The 27,923-nt window shown below is 37.7% G+C and overlaps 1 protein-coding gene across 2 annotated transcripts; it reads left to right on the top strand.

Moving 5' to 3' along the window:
* On the top strand, positions 1-27,796 carry LOC100817872 (probable inactive ATP-dependent zinc metalloprotease FTSHI 5, chloroplastic). Of its 2 annotated transcripts, XM_003555528.5 has the most exons (19): positions 1-988; positions 1,547-2,018; positions 3,179-3,379; positions 3,487-3,780; positions 3,873-4,157; positions 15,821-15,910; positions 16,000-16,131; positions 18,169-18,342; positions 19,115-19,236; positions 19,331-19,532; positions 21,968-22,096; positions 22,749-22,931; positions 23,135-23,254; positions 24,375-24,560; positions 24,685-24,759; positions 25,747-25,806; positions 25,881-25,988; positions 26,788-26,868; positions 27,462-27,796. In XM_003555528.5, exons 1-19 carry the CDS (start codon positions 141-143, stop codon positions 27,522-27,524), a joined length of 3,825 nt encoding a protein of 1,274 aa, XP_003555576.1. In that variant the 5' UTR covers positions 1-140; the 3' UTR covers positions 27,525-27,796. The 2 variants fall into 2 exon arrangements, 1 of the variants encoding a protein (XP_003555576.1); XR_005890325.1 differs by lacking the exons at positions 26,788-26,868; positions 27,462-27,796 and having other exon boundaries at positions 25,516-25,806; positions 25,881-25,970.
* Positions 27,797-27,923: the final 127 nt, after the last annotated feature.

The following is a 27,923-nucleotide window of genomic DNA, read 5'->3' as shown; positions in this document are numbered from 1 at the left end:
GCTAAAACCCATTAACCCATCTCGTTGCTGTTCTTGTTGCAGTTGCAGCTCTGTTGGTAGGATAGAGAATCTCTTACTTCATTCAATTCAATTTCAATGTCTATCTCTCCCTCCCTCACTCCTCTTCTCTGAACTCAACCATGTCTTTTTCTCCTCTCCACTCACCACTTCATTTTCCCCAGCGCCCACTTTTCACTTCCATTCGCCCCATTCCAAACCGAACATTCATCTCCAACCCCCGCCGAACGCCACGAACCCCACTCTCACTCGCTCCTATCACCTTCGCCGCCAAGTCCACACCCTCCCCGAACGACGACGTTTTGTTCAAACGCCTCGTTCGCGCGCTGTTCTGCTTCGCCGTTGGTTTCTCCGCGCTCGGCGCATTCCGCGCTCCTCCTCCTGCATTCGCAATTGCCGCTCCATGGACTTATTGGGGAAAGAGAGGCGCCGAGAAAGAGAGAGCCAAGAGTCATCAGTACTCAGACTGCACCGATAGGCTGCTTGAGACGGTGTCGTTTCTGCTGAAAACCGTGGACGAGGTTCGGGAAGGCAATGGTGAGGTGAACGAGGTGGAGGCGGCGCTGGAGTCCGTGAAATCGAAGAAGGAAGAGTTGCGGAAAGAGATTAACGGGAGGCTTTACCCGGCGCTGAAGAGGTTGAGGAGGGAAAGGAAGGCGCTGTGGAAACGGTCCGGGGAGATCGTCGGCGAGATATTGAAGGCGACGGCGGAGTACGAGAAGTTGAAGGTGAAGGTGGCGGGGAATGAGAAGGAGAATGCGAGGATGAAGGAGTTGGAGGAGAGCGTGGGAGTGATGGAGGATGAGTACAATGGTGTGTGGGAGAGAGTTGGGGAGATCGAGGACAGGATTTCGAGGGAGGAGACGGTGGCGTTGAGTTATGGAGTGAGGGAAATCAATTTCATAGAGAGGGAGTGTGAGCAGCTGGTGGAGAGGTTTAAACGGGAGATAAAAAACAAGGACTTCAAAAGGTTACATTGCCTTGTGATAATTTGAATTAATGCTTTTTTGTTTTGTGATGTGTTTGTTTGTGCATTCGTTAATATTCATTAATTCTGAATGCAATTTTATGTTCTGGTTTTGTCTGCATAATTAGGTGAGTGAGGAGGTTATGGTAGGATCGCATGTGGGTGAGGTTTTTGTGTCATTGAGTCAACTTCAAGTGCAATAGTTAAGGATGGATATTAGAATTTTGAGGGTGTAACTTCTCTACCATTTGTGGATTTTGGGTTGCTTGCAGCCTCTTCACACTATTATTAATTTATTTTATTATTGTTTTTTTTTGTGTTTGATTTTACCTGACCGAGGGACTTAATAGAAGACGGAAATTGCCGTTAAATTTGGACAAGGATGCGATTATTCTCTTGAAATTATTTTTGAATTGGTACATCTTACAAATAAAGCCATAGAACACTGTCGTCATGCTATAACTTTATTGGTTGCATAATGTTCTGTCATGCAAGTTAGTTTTGGTATAATGCATTTGAAATTGTGTGTCATTATGCAATCATCTTGTCATGTGGTTGCAGTTTGCCTACTGGCTCAGTTACCAGGCTCTCAAAATCTGTCATTCAGAAAGATTTGGAAACTGTGCATAGAAAACAAGCAGAACAAATAATTCTTCCTAGCATTTTGGATGTTGAAGATCTTTGGCCATTCTTTCATGAAGACTCTATTAATTTTGCCCAACGTTTAACAAGAAGTCTTAAAGACTCCAGGGAGAAGCAAAGGAATTTAGAGGCTCAGATAAGAAAAAAAATGAAGAAGTTTGGCAAGGAAAAACACAGTATTATTTATTCACCAGAAGAAGAGGTGGTTAAGGGTTTTCCCGAAGTTGAGTTAAAGTGGATGTTTGGAAATAAGGAGGTTGTGCTTCCCAAAGCTGTTGGTCTCCATCTTTACCATGGTTGGAAGAAATGGCGTGAAGAAGCCAAGGCAAATTTAAAACAGAATTTAATAAAAGATGCTGAGTTTGGCAGACAATATGTGGCTGAAAGACAGGTTCCATTTCACTTTTTCATTGTATCTATATTGATGCATAAACTGCATAATATATGTGATAGAATACCAATAAAAGTTGATGTTTATTATGATTAAACACAGATTTTTACATAAACTACAGCAAGAATGCTGTCTCAGAGTTGAGAACTCCTACAAAGAATGCACTCTGTCCAAACTTCCTCTTAACTCTACTTACATAATATACTACAGATACATAAGTGCTACATAACTATACTGCATTGTTAGACACACCACTGCTGAATAACTGTCCTGCAGAGTTAAATACATAACTATTATGCAACCATCCTGCATAATTAAATGCATAACTGTCATACACAACTGCCACATGATCAGATTTCTACATCCAATGTCCCCTCATTGAGTATACCTTCCAAATAAGTGGATTATTAGACTCTATGGTCCCATGATTCCCATCAATATGTTTATTATGCATGCTTGTAGTTTTCAATTGTTTTTATTTGATAGTTTAGATAGTAAATGACCTTATCATGGCTTCGGACTTTAAATCATTGAGTTTGTTACTTTAACATTTGATGTCTGGTTTCTCCTAGGACATTTTAATTAATGTTATTGGCATTGAATCATAACTAAGGGAGCGTAACCAAGTATTGTACAAGTGATTATGGATGCAAATTTAGAGTGAATTTTACACGCACAAAACAAAATAAATCAGTATTATTTACTCATCAGAAGTGGTGGTTAAGGGTTTATTGATTTTGTATCTTCTTTGAATGATTCTTTGGAATTGTAGAAACACAAATGTATCATAAATACTGCTAACTCACTAGAAAGGCATTGAACAGGTCAAATTGAGATGCATTTCCTTCCCTTGTTTGACAATTATTAGTAGTCTTTAACTTGTTAAATAAATATCTTGTATGTTGCAGTGGATCTTGTCGGGTGCCTTTTCTCTACATACAAATGGAGTACCATAAATCAGAATTTTATGTGTCTGTGTGTGAGGTGTTGATGATAGATACATTATTGTTCACATGTTTTTGTGCACGTAGTTGGATTTGAACTTTTTGTTGCTTTCTGTTATCACTTATCAGGCGTTAAGTGGGAAAAGGCTTGATTGTTGTTGTTTGTAATCAGGCATTACTGTTTTCCTTTCACTACTTACTACTTGCCCATTGCAGGAAAGAATTCTTTTGGATCGTGACAGAGTAGTGTCAAGGACTTGGTACAATGAAGGGAAGAATAGATGGGAGATTGATCCGGTGGCTGTTCCTTATGCTGTCTCAAAAAAGCTAATAGAGCATGTCCGCATTAGGCATGACTGGGGTGCCATGTATATCACATTAAAGGGGGAGGATGAAGAATTTTATGTAGACATAAAGGTTGTAGCTGTATATATATATATATATATATTCTATTTCTTATTGAGAAGTCAATTTTTGGCTTTATTTCTTGTATGGTGATTAATAAATATGCTTTCTTTTTTCAGGAGTATGAAATGCTTTTTGAAGATTTGGGGGGATTTGATGGGCTGTATATGAAAATGCTTGCCTGTGGTATTCCAACAGCGGTTCATCTGATGTGGATTCCTTTCTCAGAATTGAATATCCGCCAACAGTTTCTATTGATATTAAGAGTGTCTCGTGGGATTTTGAGTGGCTTGTGGAGTTCTGGAGTTGTCACGAATGTGAGAAATTGGATCTTTAAGAATATTAAGGATACAACTGATGACATAATGGTGGTGATAGTGTTTCCTATTGTGGAATTTTTAGTCCCTTACCCGGTATTGTTGAATTCAGAACTTGCCATTTGCTAATTCAGGGGTTTGGTTTTAAATAATAAATTTGTTAAACCTTTGTTGTCATTATGATACAGGTGAGGATACAATTGGGGATGGCTTGGCCAGAGGAAATATATCAGACAGTTGACTCCACATGGTACTTGAAATGGCAATCAGAGGCAGAATTGAATTTTAGATCCAGACAAACAACAACAGATGATGATGAAGAAGTTCCATGGTTTTTTTGGTTTCTTGTCAGAGCTGCTATATATGGGTTTGTTTTGTTTCATGTGTTGAAATTTACGAGGAGAAGACTTCCTAGTCTTCTCGGGTTTGGGCCTTTGCGAAGAGATCCAAATATGCAGAAGTTGCAGCGAGTGGTATAAGTTAGTTCTTGCATCTTGTGTATGTTATTTTTAAATTTCTGCACAATTTTCTGATGGTTATCTTATCATTGTTTGGAGAATTCCTAAAATTCTACTCCTAGTTTATTGGCTACCACTTATTTCAAGTTTATGCTGTACTGTGGTATTATATTATGTCACACTAGTATTATACCGTATTTAAACTGATTGTTTTCTGTTGAAAATGAAAGTCTTAAAAAGTATTGCAGAAGCCACTATCTTTTTGGAGGCTATATTCCAATTTAGCTTACTGGATTGGTAATAAAGTCGTGTTTATTTGAATTTAATTGGATTCAGGTTTTAAACGAATCCTTCTAATTTGTGATATAAAAAGTCTACTGACTTATGTTGATAAGAATGTAGGTTTTACTTTTGGTGGTGATACATCATAGGATTATTGAATTATTTCAATTCCGAAAATGTTCAGTAAGTCTTGTGTTATGTTATCAGTAGTTCACAACTGCTTCAGGTAGCTTGGTCGCACTCACAACCAGATCATCATGCCACCCTGAACACACTTCACAATCACTCTTGCTAATGCTTTAGTCTGCTTGACATAGTGCCCTTCAACCAACATGATTTCTTACCAAGTAGAGCAGCATCTGCTTCTAATTTTTGTATTTCTTTATTCTTTCCAATAACATTTCTTTTATTTAAACCTCCTTGCATCTGGTGTATGTTATTTTTATATTTCTGCCTAATTTTCTGATGGTTGTATTGTGATATTGTATTGTGTTATACTCGAGTTAAACTGATTGCTTGTGGTTGAAAAGAAAAATGTTAAAAAGTACTACAGATGCCAGTCTTTTTGTAGGATATTTCAATTTAGCTTACTGGACTGGTAAGTTTGTGCTCATTTGAATTCAATTCAGTTCAGGTTAAAAAAAGGCCTTATAATTTGCAATATATAATGTCTAGTCTACTGATTCTATGTTGATTAAAATGTGGGTTTGCCTTTTGGTGGTGATACATCATAGGATTCTTGAATTATTTCTATCCTGGAATGTTCCATAAGTCCTACGTTATTGTTGTCACTACTGCTTTGACCATCTCCGCACAACCTCCATCATCATGCCTCCCTGAACACACTTCACAATAATGATTTCTAAATTAACACTCTATGATCATCATGGTTTCATACCAAGTACACCAGCGTCTGCCTCCCATTTTGTATTCCTATATTATCTTCAATAATATCTCTTTTGTTTAAACAAAGGGTGGAGATAGAAGTCTGTATGTTTTTTTTTTTTTTTTTTTTTTTTTGGAAGGCTGAAAATATATATATTATTAATAAGATGACCAGTACCAGTGGTACCAGAAAAAGAGATTACAAAGCACCAAGGTGCTACCCTCCAAAAAACAACAACAAACAGCCAACCAGCAACCAGATCCACCCCCACTAAGCAACGAAAGTGGATATATTAGAGGACCAATGGTTGAAACTAGTACTAAAATCTTTATCCTTAGCCTTTATCCAAGACCAAGCTAGATAAATAGCATAGTCCATGACTTTACAAGGATCAAAAGGTTTTCCTTGGAAAATCAGTTGATTCCTATGCTGCCATATAGAGCACGTTAAGGCAATCCACCACCCACACCTTGTAGTATAATTCACATTTGTCCCAAACCCATCACAGAATTGATAGAAGTGGTGAACAGGATTAATGGAAAGTGGACCTGCTCCCCGAACCCAGCTCAGAGATTCCCACCACAGTCCATTTGTCTTTTTACAGTTAAAGAACAAATGAGCTGCATCTTCTTGCACACAATCACATAAGGAGCATGTGGTTGCCTGAGTAAAAACATTTCTTCTTAAGAGGTTGACCTTGGTAGGGAGTCTATTCTTCAGAAGTCTCCAACAGAAAATGACTGCCCGAGGGGGAATATGCAGCTGCCAAATTGTCTTAAAGATCTTGTCTTCAGAATTTACTGAGCTGGTATTCATACATAAACTATAAGCTGACCTGGTGGAGTACTGTCCATTAGGTTCAGGCAACCATATCATATTATCCTTGACCTGGCTTTGAATAGGCACATTGCTGATCTCCTCCAAAAACTGTACAGCCATCTGACTTTCATGATCGAATAGGTTCCTCCTCCACCTCAAGTCCCAGCACCAGCTATTATTGTTAAAATGGCCCATTTGTGAGATGAGAGCCTTTTGTTGTCTACTTATGAGGAAAAGCTGGTTGTACTTCTGCTGCAGGGTGTATTGTTCCCCTAGCCAATTGTCAGACCAGAATTTGATATTTTCCCCACATCCAACCTTCCAAGACAAGTTCTCTTTAAAAATACTGCAGTCCAACTGATGATACAAGCTTCTAATGTCTCTCCACCAATGAGAATAGGCCCTTCTGTCTCTATTATATTGAAATTCTGACCAGCCACCATATTTAGAGGTTAAAACTCTAACCCAAAGCTGATGCTGATCAGATGCAAAAGCCCATAACCATCTACCCAACAAAGCTAAGTTGAATTTGGAGATATCCTTTATCCCCAGTCCCCCATCAGACTTAGGCAAACAAATATCATCCCATTTCACCCAAGGGATTTTTTTATGATCAATGTCTCCACCCCACAGAAAATTCCTTTGAAGGGATATCAGCTTTTTGACAACCTTTTGAGGTATTTTAAAGAAGGAAAGGAGATAAATTGGGAGGGCATTGAGGACAGAATTTATCAGAGTAATCTTCCCCGCCATGGATATATTTTTCTGAGCCCATTTAGCTAATCTTGATTTGAATTTAGTGACAATAGGATCCCACACCAGCTGACTTGAGGGATTAGCCCCAATGGGTATGCCAAGATAGAGGAAAGGATACTCCAGCTGCCGGCAGTGCAGGGTGTTAGCTGCTTCCAAAGCCCAATTGACACCACCACCAATAATCCCAAACTGACTTTTAGCAAAATTAATCTTTAAGCCAGAAACTAGTTCATATCCTCTTAATAAGGCCTTAATAACAAGAATGTTGTCCCACACAGCCTCTCCAACAAAAACCGTATCATCAGCATACTGTAAAATGTTGATAGGTTCCTTCTTCTTTCCAACCAAGAAGCTTCTATAGAAATTTTTTTGGACTGCTTGTCTCATCATACCGGTAATGCCTTCTCCTACAATATTAAAGAGCAAGGGAGCTAGAGGGTCCCCTTGTCTCAAACCCCTTGTAGGTGTAAATTCCTTAGAGGGGCTACCATTAATCAAAACTGATATAGAAGCTGAGTGGAGGCAAGCTGATATCCATGATCTCCATTTTGGGCAGAACCCCAATCTAAACAGCATGTAGTCCAAAAAAGACCAAGACACTGAATCATAGGCCTTTTCAAAATCCACCTTAAATATCATCACTGGTTTCTTGTTTCTCCTTGCCTCCTCAACCACCTCATTGAGTATCAAGATACCATGGAGGATATGTCTTCCTTTAATGAAGGCAGACTGTCTTTCATCAATTAACCCATCCATAACAGACCTCAATCTATTAGACAGCAACTTGGCTATAATTTTATACATACAACCTATCAAGGATATAGGCCTATAATCATTGAAGGACTGAGGATGATTCATTTTAGGAATCAATGCCACAAAGGAAGCATTACTTCCATTAGGAAAGCTGCCATTGACATAGAACTCATCTACAAATCTTCTAAACTCTGGGCTCATGATATCCCAAAATTTTTTGATAAAATTGAAGTTAAAACCGTCTGGACCAGGGCATTTGTCGCCTCCACAACTCCACACAGCATCTTTGATCTCTTGGTCAGAGAAGGGGGCAATCATCTGCTCTCTTTGCCTTTGAGAAATAGATCTAAAAGGAACCCCATCCAAATAAGGCCTCGAATAATGCTGTTCAGTAAATCTGGTCTGGAAATAATTAACAGCTGCATCTTTGACTATGTTGGGTTGCTGGACCCACCTACCATCAATAGAGATGCCTGGGATTGCATTGAAAGCTCTCCTATAATTTATTATTCTGTGAAAGTACCCAGAGTTGCAATCCCCCTCCTTCAACCAAGATATCCTAGATTTTTGTCTCAAAAGAGATTCTACTGCAGTTGATACATTCCATAGCTCCTGCTGAAGGGAGTTTCTGGTTTTGAGATCTTGGTCATTTAAAATACGATTAGAAGCTAAGTCCTCCACCTCATTTAATTTCTTCTGAATGCTGGATATCCTGTTAACATCAATATTCCCCTCTCCCTTACTCCACTGTTTTATAGCATCTTTCAAGTTTTTCAGCTTATTCTTAAGAGCAATACTCCCCCAACCACCCTGCTGATCATTAGACCAGGTCTCCTTCACCATTTTTTGATACTCTTTCTGCTGCAGCCACCAGTCAAAAACCCTAAAGGGCTTAGGACCCCAGTTCACCATGTTAGTTTGCAGAATGGATGGACAATGATCAGATAGATCCCTTTGCAAAACATGTTGGCAGCTCTCAGGCCACAAAGACAACCATTGATCCGAGACCAAAAATCTGTCCAGCCTGCTCTTCACATACCCATTAGGCCTTATCCAAGTATATCTTGATCCCACAGCCTTAATTTCTTGGAGCTCCATATCAGAAATCCATTGATTAAAGGCTGAGATATCATGAGGGTCTGTCCTGCTATGGGACAAGCTTATTCTTTCCTCTGCACTCCTAATGCTGTTAAAGTCCCCAAGAACACACCACAGACCCCCTGGATTAGAGGCCTTCAACTGCCTTAAATCATCCCACAGCACTTTCTTCTCAGCAAGGTAGCAAGGAGCATATACATTTACAATCCGCAACCTCTGATTGGTGATGTTGCATCTCCCTTCAAGCAATAGAAAGCTCCTACCTCTCTCCCTCCTACTTACTTCGAAAGTGGAGTTGTTCCACATACATAGAAGACCACCCGCAGCTTGCACAGAAGGGGTAAAATCCCATTGAGCAGTCGAATCCCCCCATATGGCATGACAAATGCTTTTATTAAAATTCTCCCTTTTGGTCTCTTGAATGCACACAATATCTACCTTGTGTTTTGAAATAAGCCTTCTTATAGCAGTCCACTTAACCCCCCTCCCCAAACCTCTAGAATTATAGGAAAGAATGATCATGATTGTAGTTTTTTAACTCCCTTCTCTGCTGCTGCCTTCATGACATCCCTGTTCTCCATGCATAATAGCATCCCTTTAATCTTATCATCATCTACCCCACAGGATAAACCCATATCCTTTAAAAGGTCATATTGCATTTGTAGAGAGTCCTGTGCTATAGGAATCAAAGGATCATCTGTAGAGGGTGGTGTTATTTCTGTCTTCTCTAGTAAAGGAGGTACAGAAAGATCATTAGGATCTGTAGGGCAGTCCACCATTGGGTCCTTCACCTGCTGGGCCTTGCTTTTATTTGCCAACACCTCTTTTCTTCTCACATACACTTTATTGACTGAGGATATTGGGCCAGGTAGATGGCCCATTTCGTCATTGACCAACTTTGAAAACTGTTGACTACTTGCAGCATTATCCTTATCCGTGACCTTTAAATCGTGAGGCGAAACTACCCCTTTATCCCCTACGTAGCTTTTATCTGACCTATTTTGAATATCCCCCATAGTGCAAGTCAAAGGGGCTTGGGCTATAAGTCTGCCCTTGACAGAGTGCTTTTCCTTTGTCATGAAACCCTGCACAGCACTTTCTTCAACCCCATTCAGAGTTTCCCCATTTCGGGGAAGATTTTCGTTGGGGAGTGTTATCGCCACCTCTTCCTCCCTGCCCTGGGAGATTTGAACGTTGTCTCTCTGGACTGGGTCCACGTCATCAAGAGTATCAGACCGGTCACTGCAACTACGAACAAGGGTCCTTACCCACTGGTCCCTGCGTGAGGTAGATGCAGGGAAGGCGCCCCAGTCTTCGAGTTGATCGTCGATGAGGTCGTCGGAAGCTCCAACAGAGACGTCGTCGCCGGAGAAAGCCTCTGGGTGGAGAGCACCCCCTGTTACGGGGGTGTTTGGTTGAGTCGAAAATGGTGAAGGGGGGAACCAGGCTGAGTTGCAGCGAGACTTCTTCGACCCACCCATGTTCGTCGTATCCTCAGCAACATGGAGGACGTAGTCTCTACCGTCGATGGTGGCCGGAATCGTCACCTGAAATGGAGGTTTCAACTCCGTCCGAACTAGGACTCGTGCCACGTCCAGCCGCTGCTTGGTCTCCACGTACGCGTCTACCTCCACCACCTCACCAATATTCACCAACACTTTCGCCATAGACTCCTCATCCCATACTGACAGAGGAAGACCCCAGATGAGAACCCAGGTGAGCCTATATGTCGGCCGTAACTCTGGAGACCATTTCTGGAGCTCCGATATAGGAGTAGCCCCATTCTCCTGTTCTTGGTGTATGAGTCGAGCAGCCTTGGCTTCATCCATGTAAGGGAAAATAACCCAGTCATCGACCCAATAACATGGACTATTGTCGTCTTCAACCAACCATTTCAGTTCCTCTTCCACCCTCTCAAACATTCCTCTATTCTTCAATCTTGCTACCCATGCCTTAGAGAGCCACTCAGATGTCACCTCGTTTGAATGCAAGATGACCGGGCTGTGGTTCATCTTTACAACCCCAGGCATATCTACCCGCATAGTCATAGAGTTCATTTGGCGATGTACAGGTTCCTTGACCACCTCAGCATATGATCGAGGTTTGTCACTGGCTTTGTTGTCCTTCTGGGCTCCTTTATCCCCCTCGCCATAACTATAGAGCCCTTTCTCACGTGTTCCAACCTCCTTCCTTCTATCAAACTTCGGTCTGTTCACGAATAGTTTCACACCACCAAGGAAAATACTATTATCGAGTTGCCTCTCAAGCCTCTGCACATCCACCACTTCTTTGAATCTAACAAACCCAAACCTATGGCCTAGCTTGTTTTTGATTCTAGGAATGAATACTTCCCACACCTTTCCCCACTTCTGAAAGATCCGCCACATGTCCTTCTCCATCATCCCTTCAGGGAATCTAGAAAAGTAGAATGTCGTGATGTCGGCCTTATCCCTCCATGTCGCCTTTCGTTCTTTACGATAATGGCTAGTATTTTCCGGTCTACCTCCCATAGTCACCTTGTTCAGTTTCTTCTTGCGTGTCACTTCAACCCAGTCACCGTTATTTGTGTTGCAGCCTGACTGATACGTGTCGTCGTAAGCAATCCATGAGGATGATCCACGTTGACGTCGCGTGTGGTCGTCATCAGTCCACCAGCAGTTCCGTGTTTTGCTCCGAAGACCCCTGCGGTGGTAGTCATACCTAACTACTCTCTTTGTGTCTACTCTCTCTCTCGGTCTGCCCTCTCTTTCTCTCACCCTGCCTGTCTCCCTCACTCTCAGATTGACGTTTCTCACACTCACCCTCTCTCTCCCTCTCTCACCACCCTTTCTCTCTCTCATCTCACCCCTAACAACACATCATTCTTCATCTCTTTAGAAGTCTGTATGTTTGTTGTGGACTTGAGACAGGTCACTACTAATTTCATTGTTGTCATCACTATACTGCAACCACTAGTAGCATCTGTGATGCGATCCTTATTAGGAGCAGATCCCTTGGTACAGGTCATGTAATCGGATGACGCTACTTCCAGAGATGGAAGATAAGTCAGGGGTAGACGCCACAAGGGTTCAACCTTGATAAGTCCGGAATTGGTTCAACAAGGAACCCAGAGAGAAGCTCTCACGAAATACAGAAGTATTTTATGAGAAATGCCGAAAGTCCTTTTCTTCAAAAAGAGTTGAATACATATGGAAGCACCGAAATAGAATCATCTTTTCACACGACACCTTCAATGCCAACAAACTGTTGGAGGATGCAGTCTTTTTACTCTGGACATGGCTTAGGAACTTGGAAAAGAACTTTGTTATTCATTATAATCATTGGTCTAGCAACATTAGCATAGGGTTCAGGCAATAGTTATGGATAGCTACATTCTGTACAGACTTGTCTAACCTACGTAGACAGATATTGGTTCCCCTTAGACTACATTAAGTCTGCTGTGGAACCAATCATTTGGCATATATTTTGTATCTTGCTTTCTGGTACCTCTCGTACTCAATTAATATAATTTAATCTTTGCTGACCAAAAAAAAAAGTTGAATACATATAGTGTAACATTAACTGAAATTGGTGCAACTGAAATTGGAAGCAGAGATATATATCCTTTGGGGGGAGAGTGACACTTATCCAATCGGTGCTTACATCAATTCTTATTTATTATTTTTCTTTTTTCAGGGTGCCTCAAACAGTGGTGGACAAGCTAATCAAATTACAACGTAGATTCCTATGGGGAGGGGGACATGACAACAAAAAGATTGCGTGGATTTCATGGGAGACAGTGTGTCTACCCAAAGACAAGGGGGGTCTCGGCATCAAAGATATCAATACTTTTAATTTGGCTCTTCTCGGTAAATGGATGTGACATCTTTTGCAGCACCAAGGGGAACTATGGGCTAGAGTTTTGGAGGCTAAATATGGGGGATGGAGGGGTTTAGCTGAAGAGGGCAGGTCAAATTTAGAGTCAATATGGTGGAGGGATTTAAAAAGAGCTGTTCATCATTCACACCACGGTAAGGTCCTACAAAATGGACTGAAATGGAAGGTAGAAGGTGGGGATAAGATAAAATTTTGGGAGGATAGATGGATTTGTCAGGAGGAATCACTAGCTGAAAAGTATTCTAGACTCTATATGATTTCATCTCAGCAACACCAGCTTATTCGACAATTGGGAAAGCACAACGATTCTGGTTGGGAGTGGAATTTTAATTAGAGAAGACCGTTGTTCGACAGTGAAATTGAATTGGCTTTCACTTTCCTTACTGAAGTTGAAGGTAAGTCCATTCAGCATTATGGATATGATGGCTGGGAGTGGACAGCAGATCCATCGGGTATCTATTCTACACATAGCGCTTATTCAATGTTTTGGGAGGAGGCAGCAGTTAGAAGCTAGGAGGATTGTTAAGGTGGAGGAGGATGCATCCCATCTTTTTATCCATTGCATTAAGATCCAACCTATATGGTGGGAAACAATGTCGTGGATAAATATTAAGGGTGCCTTTCCATTAAATACAAAACACCATTTCCTTCAACATTCGTTTCTGCAGGTTGAAGGCATCAGGATTAAGAGGTGGCAGTATTGGTGGTTGGCTGTAACATGGTCTACTTGGCAGCTCAGAAACAAAATCTTGTTCTCCGAGGCAACATTCGATGGAAACAAACTGTTTGAAGATGCGACTTTCTTAATGTGGACTTGGCTTCATAATTTGGAGAAGGATTTTACAATGCACTTTAATCAATGGTCGAGTAACCTCTGTCGAGGTTTTTTGCAGCAGTAGGGGATAGTTTTTATTTGGGTCAATAGCAGATGTATAATCTATTTTCCATAGTATGGTTCCTATTCAGACTCATGTTGTTTGATTGAGGAACCATTTTTATGGATTCTAACCCTATAATCAGTACCTCTAGTACTTCCTTTATACATATATATATATATATATATATATATATATATATATATATATATATATATATATATATATATATTTATCTTTGCCGATAAAAAAAAAAGGCATAGGATTCAGCCACCAATTTATTTAATTACAATTACAAAATAGAAAATATTGGATATGAGCCTTCAAATTAGTTTGGGCCTTCAGCAATCAAGATTCTTGGGAGTGTCTCTGGGCCTTCATCCTTCTCCAATTGGGCCTTGTCAAGTATGGCTGCTACCATTTGGTGGAGGGTATCCTCTGACTGTTTGGTCCTACCCCTAGTCATAGGTCCTTGTATTTGGGCAGCTTTGGGATTCTCATCAATCTGTCAGAGACAAGTAAGGGTTAGAGGAGACAAGTGTGCGGTCTTGGTGAAACCTTCTCACTCTGAATCCTTCCCTAGTCTTGATTTTTTTTACCCATGTTCCTCGTATTCTGGGTTTCCCTCTCTTTAACTCTGTCACCTAATTTACCTCTTCAATCTCCATTCATCTTTTTTTTTTATCAGCAAAAGTGTGTGTGTGTGTGTGTGTATATATATATATATATTATATAGAACATTAAAATTAGTACAAGTGGTACTGTTGTATATACATCCTAGCATTTGCAAGGTGCAGAACTATGACGACCTAATACATGCTAACCAACTTGAATTAGGAAACCAAAGATTTGGCTAACTGCTAGGTACCCAACCAGCCAAAATTCTATTATATAAGCTATCCCCCCTCAACACAGAAAACTATTCCGAATGTTACTGGGCCAGGAGTGAAACGGGATATCAAATCTTTTCTCCAAATTTTTAAGCCAGGTCCAGCAATAAAATAGACTGTCCTCCATCACTTTATGGCTGTTGAAACTTTCATTTTGGAAGACCCTCCTCAACTTTTGTCCTAGATCCACCAATCACCACCGCCACCCTTGTCTCTCAAACTAGTTTTGGGCCAATTACTGCTAAGAAGTCCCATATCGCCTGTCTCAATTCTTAGGGTGCAACTTATATATCTGTTGAATAACTTTAGTTAGTGCCAATTGATTTTAAGTTGAAATCTAACATGGTATCAGAGCCTAGCCCATCTTGGTTCTCGCTTATTCTAGTAGGCTCGCCTGTTCTGGCAGGCCATCTGTGGAGGGGGGTGTTAGGAAGTCCCACATCGCCTACCTCGAATCTTAGGGTGCAACTATTTGTTGAGCAACTTTACTTAGTGCCAATTGGTTTAAGTTGAAATCTAACAATTACAACTATAGCTGCCCCAAGCATACATATGCCACTTATCAGTTCTCCTATTTTTGTTCATTCTATGGATTGACTAATGCTAGATATTTAGCTATAGATATCACTTTATATATTCCAAAACTTCTATGTCATAACAAAATTTTCTGCTTCAATATCTAAAATTAAAATCTTTTGGGACATACACACTTTCTACCCATTTTTATGTGGCTTCTGCACATCTTTCTAGGGGATGACAACCTTATTAAATAAGCAATGAAATTATAAAACTCTTATAAACTGATATTTTCTGTTTTCTTTTCCCCCCTTATTTGTTGTTTCTGTTCTTTGGCTTATTGTTGGAGGACGCCTTGTCCTCTTTTGTATTTTATTTTTATTAGAGATATAATATCATTCTTGAGCTTCCAACTAATAGCTTAACTTTTAGGAGAGTTGATAATTGATTTGGTATTGGTATGACCGTATGAGAGCCTCTATGACCAAGTGAGTTTGATCTACATTGCCCTTATCTATTAAATAAAAGTTTCAGAAGCTAAAACGAGTCTCTTTGTTTGTCCATGCTTTAGTCTGTATGGCTCTCGTGTGAGGGCCCATGTTATAGCTTATGATTTAAGCAGAGTTGGTTCTTGATAATGTCATTTCTAGTGAGTTCTTTAATCTGAAAAGGCATATCAACAAAAAAATATGGTAATAATTTTTCTTGTAGCAGCACTATTATCCTATATTTTACATTTTACCAGCACAACACACTCAAAACTAAAAAATAAAAACTGGGGTGGGGATAAGCCAGTATAGTTTGTAGTTGTTGCTTTCATTAGTTTACTTCTGTTAGGCACAATGATGTCTTGTATACAGATCTTATGTTACCATGGTGGAACTTTTAATTAAGTATTGTTACTCTTTTATTTTGGCTATCTTGCAGAAGTATTACATTTCTCAAAAATTGAAAAAAATCAAGCAGAGGAGAAAGGATGGCGTTGATCCCATAAAGACTGCTTTTGAACAGATGAAGGTTGAAACTTGAGAGTTGTTTATTTTCTGTTTTAATACTGGGTAATACTCTCATCTAGGAAAAAACTGAGACTTATAGTTGTTCTGCAGAGGGTGAAGAAACCACCAATACCATTGAAAAACTTTGCTAGCATCGAGTCTATGAAAGAGGAAATCAATGAAGTTGTCACATTTTTACAAAATCCAAGGGCATTTCAAGAAATGGGTGCACGGGCACCTCGGGTATGATATTGCATGAAGATTTTTCAACTTGAGAAGGCATTGCTTTTATTTTTTAAATTCTAATATATTCTTGCAAAATTGTGATGCAATTTTCCTTATCAATTTTTAGGTTCCTCCTGTTCCCTTGAAAATTGATGCACAAAGAATTTTTTGTTTTAAATAGAAAAAACCTTGAAATTACTCAAACATGCTTAAGTTAACCCTATTTATTTGTTTCAATTAAGGGTGAGAAAATCTATGAGATTTTAAGTTAATAATTCTTATTAATTTTCTTTCACCCAACAAGGCAAATCCCCCCTCCCCTCCTCTGATTAGAAAAATGGACAAAAAATTAAGTCACCTTCTTCCATCCTTTGCTGTGTGCTTCATTCACACAGAGAGTCAGTTTCTTGTATTTTCCAATGGAAAAGATAACTTTCAAACTATAGAGACTAAAAGAGAAATAAAATACAAACTATAAGGACTAAAAAGATCACTTTTAAACTATAAGGACTAAAAGAGAATTAAAATGTAAATTATAGGGACTAAAAAAACCATTTTCAAATTATAGGGATTAAAAAGGAGGAGGAGGAGGCTGCTCACTTATTCTTCAATTGCAGCAACATCCTCCCTCTATGATGAGAGTCATTGTCCTGGGTTAACCTAGCTACAGCACTACCTCAAAACCCTAGGGATCACTACCTGCAGCATTCAAACGGGACTGCTGATGGAAGCAAAATGCTGGACGACGCAATTCTCTTAATCTGGACGTGGATCAAATCCATGGAGAAGGATTTTGCACTACATTTTAACCAATGGTCCTCTAATCTAAAGGAAGGATTTAGTAACTAGGAGGGGATGGGTGATGCTGGGTTTATGTAACAACTTAACGTGGATCTAGCTTGGTTCTGCGAAAAACTGGAACCAGATGGATCCCTATCTCATGTTATGTAATTATAGTACTACTGGTACTACTACAGCTTAATAAAAAATATATTTTTGCTGAGCAAAAAAAAAAATAGGGATTAAAAAGGTATGAATTATGAAATTATAGGAACCAAATCAGTAATTTAAGCAAAAAATAACCTAAAGTATTTCTCGTTTTCTTTTTTATATGTAAACTTGTTATTGTTAATAAATATTATTGTGTATTGTTGAAACTTAGACATAAAGATTATGATATATTTGATTTGAACTTGTGTGTACTTTGAATATCAAGAACCTATAAGATTATATTTTAGTTTTTAGTGTTATAAAGTTATGACACTATATTTCTTCAATATTATTTTATTTATTTTAAATTATTATTATTATTATTATTATTATTATTATCTTAGTACCAGTTCAACAACAATTGAACCTTGAACTAGTGGCTTGACTGGTTTAATGACCAGCTTAATTTGAAAATATTGGTACTTACCCCCTCTCCTGAGTTAGCTTTTGGTGTTTAATTAAATCCATTTTGTTCTCAATTCTACTTTGATATTTGCAATAATTGGACCTTGACTGTATCATATCAATATGCTATCATAGTTCACCCTGCTCTTGGTGTTGGGCCATTTTATAGATGTTCAACCTTTCAAACTTCGCTCTTTTTTTTTTTTTTGCTCAGCAAAAATAGAGAATATATATTTAAAGAGTACAAGAGGTACTAAATTACAAAATACTAGATTGCCCAGTGCAGTGGTTCCACAGCAGACTAAAATGGAGTCTGGATTGGAACCATAGCCGAGCTACCCCAGCCAAGGGCAGAACTACAGTTAGTCTTGTAGGAGCCCTGCTATATAAGTTACATGAATTCAAAGCCCCTCCCACCTAGTTACTAAACACTTCCTTGATGTCCAGTATTTTGCAATCCTTCCCTTTTGAGCTAGCTTTTGGGTTGAATTAGACATAATTTGTTCTCAATTCTAATAATCTCATTTCATAACAATGTAAACTTGTATTTGACCATCTTTCTAACATTTTGCTGAACCGTTCATCGTATAACTAATGTCTCATTCACTTTGGTTTGAAAGTACCTATATCAACTTCTGGGAACTGTTTTCTATATCGCAGGGTGTTCTTATTGTAGGCGAGAGGGGTACAGGTAAGACATCTCTAGCATTGGCTATAGCTGCTGAGGCTAAGGTGCCCGTTGTTGAAATTAAGGCCCAACAATTGGAGGCTGGGCTGTGGGTTGGACAAAGTGCCTCCAATGTTCGGGAATTGTTTCAGACAGCAAGAGATCTGGTTATCTTCTTCAAACAACTTTAATATTTATTTTCTATCTTCTTATCTTTCACTGTTTATATCTCTATAATTGAGTCAAAAAAGTTATTAATTATGAGTATAGTTCACAAGATTAAAAAAATGGTCTAGATATCTATTAAAATGAACTTCATAATTCATATGGTTCAGTTTCATTTCCCCTTTGTTGTTACCGTGCCTTGATACAATGAATTCAGTCAATTTGTTATACATTTGTTCTGGTAGTTATATCAGTCAAATTATGTTTATATGTATGTTCATGCCTGCATTCTTGGAACTGGACTGGAATGGCTGGTCCAATCATTAACTGGCCCCACTTCTGGTTAAGCTACCTTCCAACCCTGAAGTGAGATAAAATCTGGTCAAAGACAGGTTAAACCGGAATCCGGAAATAATAATAGAATATTCCTATTTTGAATCCTTTCTCAAATCATGTATGTAATTTTTATTTTAAAAATATGAATTTGCATGTTAATTTTTTTTATATATATTTTACAAATGTATAATAATGTTTTGCTACTTCTCATCTATTTTTCCGTTTTATTTTTCTGGTTGGACCACTGGTCAAACCATTTGGATAGTGAACCACTTCTCCCTGATTTAGTGTCCTGTTTTATTTATTTGTTTGTTTATTTTTTTTAAACTTGGTTTCTATTTATGCATGCTGTATACTTGACTGGTTGACTGACTTTGTTGATCTTGAGTCCTAGATTATGTCTCCTCTTTTTCCTGATTTGTTTGTTGCTATTTGTAGGCTCCTGTGATAATATTTGTGGAGGATTTTGACCTGTTTGCTGGTGTACGTGGTACTTATATTCATACCAAAAATCAAGACCATGAAACTTTCATCAATCAACTGCTTGTGGAACTTGATGGGTAATCTGTAGTGTTTTGCTTCTTTTGGCTGTCTGAGAATGAATATATGCTCATATGTAAGTAATAGCTGACAACTGGTTGTTATGCTATGCAGATTTGAGAAACAAGATGGGGTTGTTTTGATGGCTACTACTAGAAATCTCAAGCAAATTGATGAGGCCTTGCAGAGGCCAGGTCGCATGGATAGAATATTTCATCTTCAAAGACCGACACAAGCTGAGAGAGAAAAAATATTGTACTTGTCAGCAAAGGAAACCATGGATGATCAGTTTATTGATTATGTTGACTGGAAAAAGGTTTATCCTACTTTCTCTTTTTCAAATAGAACATCCCCTCCCCCCCCCAAAGAAAACAGTGAAAGTTCAACTAGGAGAATAATAAGATATCCCACAAAAGAGAAAAGCAAGGTACAACAAAGAATATGAACACATGTCCAATGCAGTAAGACTGCTCAGTCTCTACGTATTGGAAATGGTGATTCTACTGAAACAACCATGAGTAGAGCACAAAAAATAGTAATAAATAAAATCCCATGCTGTAACAAGTGTAAGGGAACAAGGCCACTGTTGAAAGTAGCATTTTACTCCAACTAAATTCACCCAAGAACCACATATTTACACTACCAAAAGGTTTAATCCTCACTGTTCTTACTGAAAACCTTTTTGAAATTACTCCAAAGTAGAGGGACATGCCCAATCCCCAGTGCCTGCCAAGAAACCCAAAAGATTTTCAACAAGAAAGTAGCTCCTTACATTGTAAAAATAAGTAGTCTGCTGTTTCTGAACTAGAATACACATAATAGATTTTGGGAGCATGTGTGATGCCTGTGAATCTACAGCAACTGTCATCTGTATTAATCTTAGTAAATAACAATGTCCAAACAAAAAATTTGACCCTAGAGGGGGCTTTTGAATTCTAGATATGTTTGTCAAGAAAGAACTTTTGATGATATCAAGATAGTGAGTTAGAGACTCAAAGTTACTTGCATAAAACACACCTGAAGATCCAATGTTCTTAGGTTATTTACATCTAGTTTAAAATTTTGTTTTCTCTTATCAATAGAAATGAGCTCTTGCTTGTAATATGCTATTATTGAGGCCTAGTTTTTTCGTTTTGTTTAGTGTTTCCCTAGAATTTTTTCCCTCTTACTACGATATGTTAGACCCAAGAGATTGGACAACAAGTGGCACAATTTTATTGATAACAGTTCTGAAATTAAACCAGAATCTGAATTACAGAATTGGTCACCCACGCAATTGCCCGAACAAGGAGCTTCCTCCTTCAACACTGCAGAAACAATGAACCACACGTACCCCCTCTAACTGATCTACTTTCCTATATCTATATTCTGTATTCCACAAATAACAGTCACCACAAATTAATAATTGCCTTACAACAAATAAAAACCAATCAGATAACTGGCGCACCTATCACATAACTGTCCTATAACATTTAAAATAAAAACCACTCAGATAACTGTTGCACCAATTACATAACTGGCCTATAACATTTAAAATAATTAATCAAGTCTTACTAGACTGGGTTTGCCTTTTATTCCTTCTGACATACGCATGATTGCCCAATTAAAATTGTTCTATCATGATAAGACTTTATTGAGTGGAATAAAAGGAAAGATAAATGGATTTGGAAACCTGAACCAGGAGGACATTACTCAACAAAAAGTGGATATGACCTGTTATGGGGGGAATTGATGGAGGAAAGCCAGGATACTGATTTTGGGGAAATATGGAAACTAAAAATACCAACCAAGTCAGCAGTGTTTGCATGGAGACTAATCAGGGACAGATTACCAACTAAGACAAACCTTAGAAGGAGACAAGTAATGGTAGATGACATGCTCTGTCCATTCTGCAAAAATAATGAAGAGGGGGCTGCTAACTTATTCTTCAACTGTACCAAAACCCTCCCTCTATGGTGGGAGTCAATGTCTTGGGCTAACCTCATGACAGCAATGCCACAAAACCCTAGACATCATTTCTTACAGTATGGAACTGAGATAGCTGATGGCGTGAAATCCGAAAGATGGAAATGCTGGTGGATTGCCTTAACATGGACAATTTGGCAACATAGAAATAAGGTGGTCTTCCAAAATGCAACTTTCCATTGAAGCAAGGTGCTGGAGGATGCCTTACTCTTACTATGGTCGTGGATCAAAGCCATGGAGAAGGATTTCACATTACATTTTAACCAATGGTCTTCTAGCCTGAGGGATGGATTTCGTAACTAGGGGGGGGCTAGGTGATGGTGGAGCTATGTAACACATTAGAGTGTATCTAGCTTGTCCCAGCCAAATCACTGGATAAGCTGGATCCATTTCTATCCATATGTAAATTTAGTACCACTGGTACTTTTCTATATATATATAATACATCTACTTTTGCTGAGCAAAAAAACAAAAAAGACTTTATTGAGTGAAAGAACAAAAAATGTAGAGGACTAGCATTAACGATAAAGCAAATAAAAGGAAGACAGAGAGAGAGGTGAGTAGGTGGGAATTTGGGGATAGCTTATTGAATGGTAATACTTTACTTGAGCCTATAAATGCAACTAAATAATTGAAATCAAATGGAAAATGACAATGGAAATGGCGGATACCAAGAGTGATGAAACTGAAGAACTCCACTGGGTTCATAACTGATAGTTATTAAGGTCTTTGGTTATAACTGATGTTTGCTCCTGCCTTTGAACTAAAAAAGCTGTTCATTTTCAGGTTGCTGAGAAGACAGCTCTTTTACGACCTATCGAATTAAAAATTGTTCCAATGGCTTTGGAAGGAAGTGCCTTCCAGAGCAAAGTACTGGACACAGATGAATTGATGGACTACTGTGGTTTCTTTGCGGTAAGAATTTGCTAATTGTGGTACCTTATTTTCACAATAAGTTGAATAGGAAAAGTTTAACTTTTCTGTGTTGTGCCTACTAGATTTTAGATACAGAGTGAATCTAGAGAGAAAAAGTGATATAAGTATTATTTATTCATATGTCCTGAGAAATAATACAGTATTTAACTATTTATAGAGTACAGGTGGTTTGTGTAACAAACTGGGAAATTTAACTGGCAGCTGTAAAAGCTTTCAGAATAACTGAAGGTTATGTCTAGCAGAACTGGTAGTCTCCAGAAGACTCCAAGAGAGACGTCTGATATACACTATTAGGTCCATCAGTATGGGTTACACAACAGGAGTTAATTCTCCTGAATTGCCTTCTTGAGTTAAGAGGAAATGATTCTTAAGTTTGTTTATTGCAATAAGATAATGAATAAATTCTTCATTTGGCATGTCATTCTCTCTCTCTCAAATTTTCATTTATTTCTTTTTTGTCAAGAAGTACAACAAATAAGCAAATTGAAAACATTATTGCATAACTGTTCTTTCTACTTTTTATCATCTGGAGACTGCTATAGATCACTTTCTTTATACAGCCATATTTTGTGTGTATTTAATATTCATATAGTTTTTCCTGTATGAAATGAAATATATTATTTTTGCTTAGACTTTCAGTTCTATGATTCCACAATGGCTGCGGAAGACCAAAATTTTCAATAAGTTGAGCAAAGCGTTGGTGAATCATCTTGGACTGACATTGACAAAAGAAGATCTGCAGAATGTTGTTGATTTGATGGAACCATATGGCCAAATAAGCAATGGGATAGAGTATTTGAGCCCCCCACTTGATGTAAGAAACTATTATCTGCAAAATGCTTATTATGTGATTAAAGCACACCTTTGCCATATACATATTTTCATATGTTTAATCACTGAGTTTGTTCTTTCATTTTTTTTTAACGTAGTTGCAGCCTGAGTATTTTCTATTTTAGAAGTTGAAAAATAATTGACTTGCTACGGAAAATAACTAAATGAAGTTTCTTTGTTGTTTAGTGGACGAGGGAAACCAAGTTTCCACATGCTGTCTGGGCAGCTGGTCGTGGTCTTACTGCTCTTTTATTACCAAATTTTGATGATGTTGATAATCTTTGGCTTGAACCTCTATCCTGGCAGGTTAGTCATACTCATTCCTAGTCTGCTATATGTAACCTGGCAATATTATAGCAATGCTTTCTTGTTATCTAATTTTGGCTTTTGTTATTGCTAATTTGCTATTGCCCAAATTAAGTGATGATGACTGGATGCCATGAGATCTTCATTATAAGTATATAATCTGGAGCAACTGGCCAAGAAAAATACTGATTACCACCAACACACTCTTCAACACACTGATTATTGGGTAAAATTCATGTGAGGTTTACTAAATGATGTTGGTCCTGCCCTCTATTTTAGTACTTTTGTTCCTTATTTAGTGGGACCCACATGAATTTCACCCAATAGTGAAGAGTGTATTAAAGAATGTTGGGTAGCATTCTTTGACTAGCCAATGTTTTGAATGCAAATATTTAGCAATAAATATTATATATATAATGATTTTGGAAGAGTAAATTCTGTGGCAGAATTTTAGGGAAATGAAGTATTTCTGATAAGAACTGGCTTTTGTATTCCTATACTGCGACCTTTTAAATTTATAAACTCCCAAAGAAAAACACTTCTTTCTTATTCTAGGATTTCCTCCATTCCTTTTATGCTTCTTTAGCATTGCTTATTTATTTATGTATTTGTTTTTTTAACTGTAAAATATGGTATCTTTGGCTCCGGCCTGTTATGTTTGCTTTCACTTGTCTAGTCCGCCATTTATTACTAGAAGTGGCCAGTCCCCTCATGTCTTGGTTTTGCTGTATACCAACTTAATAAAGTCTACAGTAACCTGATTTTTGACAAAGTGGCTCTATATGAAGCCTATTGCTAGCCTGTATTCTCCAAACTTAATTACTAGTCATTGTGGTAGTGACAGTTCTGTTATTAAACTCTAATATATACTCTCCCAAACTGGAATAGTGATGGTAATAGCGTGGCAGGATGTACGGAAAACAGTACCTCTGGTACTGTTAACAATTATTATTCATTATTAATACTATATAGTATATATACATATTTTAGCTGATAAAAAAAAACAGTTCTGTATTAAAGGCCAATAGAGGAAAACATACTGACTTATTTGATTGCAAAAAAAAAAAAAATGATTTGTCATATTCACTTGATTAATGATAGATTCTTGACAATTGTACAGGGAATAGGATGCACAAAAATCACAAAAGCAAGAAATGAAGGTTCCATCAATGGGAATTCAGAATCAAGATCATATCTTGAAAAGAAGCTTGTGTTTTGTTTTGGTTCTTATGTTGCATCCCAAATGTTACTTCCTTTTGGGGAAGAAAACTTACTTTCTACATCTGAGATACAGCAGGCGCAAGAGGTTGGCTTATATTTTACTTAATATCTGTTTTTTTTTTTTTTCATATTATAATTTCCTTGAAATAATAATATTAGCCAAAAATGTTGCATGTATAAAATTCTGATCATTGTTTTCTTAACAACAGATATCTACACGAATGGTCATTCAGTATGGGTGGGGACCTGATGACAGTCCCGCAATATATTACTGTAGTAATGCGGTATAGACCTTCTTACATGCATCTTAACTACCATTGTTGATTTTTTTTTTCATGTTTGTGTGGCATTGAAAAGTTAGATTGAATTATTTGGTAGGTTGTTGCTTGAAGCTTACAAATAACACGTCACTAATGTGTCTTTCTTTCTCAAATGGTGTTAATAATATTCAAGATGGTTAAGAAGATTATTATTTTTTGAATGAAAATAATTTGTTGAACTGCTAATTGAGCAAGTACTGCCCAACTTATAAATGAGGAAAAATAACATAAAATGGTAGATAGACAATCTCCCAAAAGATGTAGGTGTTGTGGAATCTGAGATTGAACTAATGTAGTCCACAAATTTTGAATGCTTCAAGCTCCATGTGAAATTTGGTGAATCCATGATTTAATTGCCACATATAGACGTGTCATACATTACTTGTTTGTCAAATCTCTCATTAACCCAATATTTTTTCATGTGCCATTAAGATGTCTAAAAACTAAGGTGCAATATACTTTTCAAGTAAATGAAATACCAGCATACTTTATTGCCATTTATATTTTCCTTAATTTGGTGTAAGATGGACATGAATAATGATAGTCCCTTATAACTCAATGGTTGTATTGGTGAAAACCACTTTTTGTAAAGAGTTATTGGATGGTACAAGTGTTTCATACCTTACTACAGCGTCAACTGATCCCAAACACATATTTAACCATTATATGTGAACCGCTTACTCTTCTGGTTTGGCAAGTACTAAGCAGTCCAGTTTTCAGAATACTGGCGGAGATTGTGATTCTTTAATCTGTCTCTCCTCCCCCCTCATGAGTAGAGAACACTGCCTTTTGAATCTGATAAGCAAAACTATTGCTTGAGGGAGTTATGATCAAATGAACAAATGGAAGATTTCTGTGGCAACTGCATAACAAAGGAAATATGTTTATTGGCCTTGGTTTTTTAATATTAGTATATTGTAGGCCTTTTCTTATGTTTTTTTGCTGACATAGGTTACCGCATTAAGCATGGGGGATGACCATGAATATGTGATGGCAGCTAAAGTTGAAAAGGTAGCCATATGTTAATAAAATTTTAACTTCTTGCATACAAAAACATCTTATGTAATCTTTTGTGATATTCCTAGATGTTCAATTTGGCTTATCTCAAAGCAAGAGAAATGCTGCAGAAAAATCGCCTTGTACTAGAAAAGATTGTGGAGGAATTACTTGAGTTTGAAATTTTGACTGGAAAGGTAATCATTGTTAGTGTTTGAGATGCTGTATTTAGTATTTTGTCTACTTGCATGTCATACAAGTTCTTCTAATATCTTAACGAACATGAGTATTTATTTTCCAAATTTTGATAAAAGTGCACATTTTTGTTGTAATTTCAGTATGTCATTCCAAATACAGAGAATACAGCGGCTAAATTATTTACCACAAATTGTGATTCATTCTGACCCCTACGAAGGTCTTTTTTTTATGGATTTAGGAAAGATTACCCATCTGAAAGCCTAATTTCTTGATCTTACGTGGTTTTTCCAATCTCTTATCCCCTTCTAAAATCTACTATTGGGGTCTGCAAGACATGATACAGTACTTTTAAGTCAGGTTTTATTTATTTATTTGCTAAATCCAATTTTTTATATTTGCTGGGAATATTAACCAACCCGTGTTACTCATAAGAGACATTCTTTTAGTTTATCTAAATATTTGTAATTAACTAAACAAGATACTAAAAATTTGTTCAATGAACTCAGTTGGTTCCATTTGTATAGTTATTATCAAAATTTGTCTAATCTCTTGATTATAAATATTCATTATGTTGTGCTTGAAATACTGAAAGTAGCAGTAATGTATCACATCAAAATTCCAGTTATATTGAAGTGCCTGTGCAGTGAGCTCACTTGGTGTTTGTCTAATTAGGGATATATGGCCCTACTGCCCCCCACCCACCCACACATTTTGCTCTTGCAATCTGTTATTTCATGTTGGACATGATGGGAGTTATTTCTTGATTGTTCATAACACGGTTGATCACCCCTCTGGCAGGACTTAGAAAGAATTACTAAAGATAATGGTGTAATCAGGGAGCAAGAGCCGTTTACTCTTGGTGAAGTTCAAGCTAGTGAGGTATATGATTATCATCTCTAAATGAGTTGAAAGAATTGATTGAATGAGTAAAATTTTGAAATTCATTTTTAAGAACTCTATTCTGAATAATCTGGATCTTCCAATTATTCTGGTATTGGGAAAAACCCAAGTCTCACATCGGCTAAAGATAAAGTCACTTAAGAGTATATAAGTGAGGGGCAACTCTCACCCCTTGAGCTAACTTTTGGGATTGAATTAGGCCTAAACTCACACTCTAAGATTCTAAGATCTGGCAATCTTATTGGAGTGTATACTCTCTTTTTCCTGCTTTACCTTGTCCCTTTATATGAAAAGGAGCCAACATCAACTTTTCCAAGGTTTTGGTTTTATTGGTAGCAGTTGGGTTTAGCCTATGGTTCTTCGGATGTATTGTAGTGTTATTATGGATTGAATTGCATGTCAACCTGAGTTTGCAAACCGGCATCCATATGTACAATGATATTTTAATTTTTGTATGCAAACAAGTAATATTATTTATAATGAGTGGTGTTACACGTATAGTTTAGTCAGTATTCCAGTTGCTCTGTACATTTTAACCAATCTCACTACTGTTTCCATTACTGTTTTTCCAGCCAATATCTGGCAGCTTCCTTGAAAGAGGAAATGCATCAGGAAGTGCTCTATTAGCATCCTAGATTAATGGGATAGTATTGGGTATGAGACAATTTGAGGTGAGACTCCTGTTCTTTTTTTTTGGAGGGCAATCTGTTCATTTGTACTTGGATAAATGTGTATAGTTTAGGATACAACATACACTATTATCATGCCTGTATTCGTTGGGATGAGAAGAGATAACAGTTTTCCTTCTCGGCCTTCGTTTCTTGATGTCAGCCAGATCCCAATATTTTTTCCTTAGCATTGTAACATGAATCGTTTATTTTAATGTTATTGGACTTCTTATCGTAAACACTTATGCTCGATTAACGTACTTTTCTTACTTTGAAGACATGAACTTATCAGCGGAACTGTATGTAGTGGTTGTTATTGCATTTTTTTTCCATATTATTTGGATTAACTCGGAGTATCTATAAGGA

The sequence above is a fragment of the Glycine max genome, chromosome 20, assembly GCF_000004515.6.
Source record: "Glycine max cultivar Williams 82 chromosome 20, Glycine_max_v4.0, whole genome shotgun sequence".
Lineage (NCBI taxonomy): Eukaryota > Viridiplantae > Streptophyta > Magnoliopsida > Fabales > Fabaceae > Glycine > Glycine max.
Note: the sequence above shows the minus strand (reverse complement) of the source record. Positions and strands in the feature narration are given on the sequence as shown.

What these genes read in the sequence shown, in the direction of transcription:
- LOC100817872 (XM_003555528.5), top strand. Translation starts at nt 141, where the DNA reads ATGTCTTTTTCTCCTCTCCACTCACCACTTCATTTTCCCCAGCGCCCA. An exon ending in AATATGTGGCTGAAAGACAG is followed by an intron (nt 2,019 to 3,178) that starts GTTCCATTTCAC and finishes TGCCCATTGCAG; the next exon opens with GAAAGAATTCTTTTGGATCG. An exon ending in TTGAAATTTTGACTGGAAAG is followed by an intron (nt 25,989 to 26,787) that starts GTAATCATTGTT and finishes CCCCTCTGGCAG; the next exon opens with GACTTAGAAAGAATTACTAA.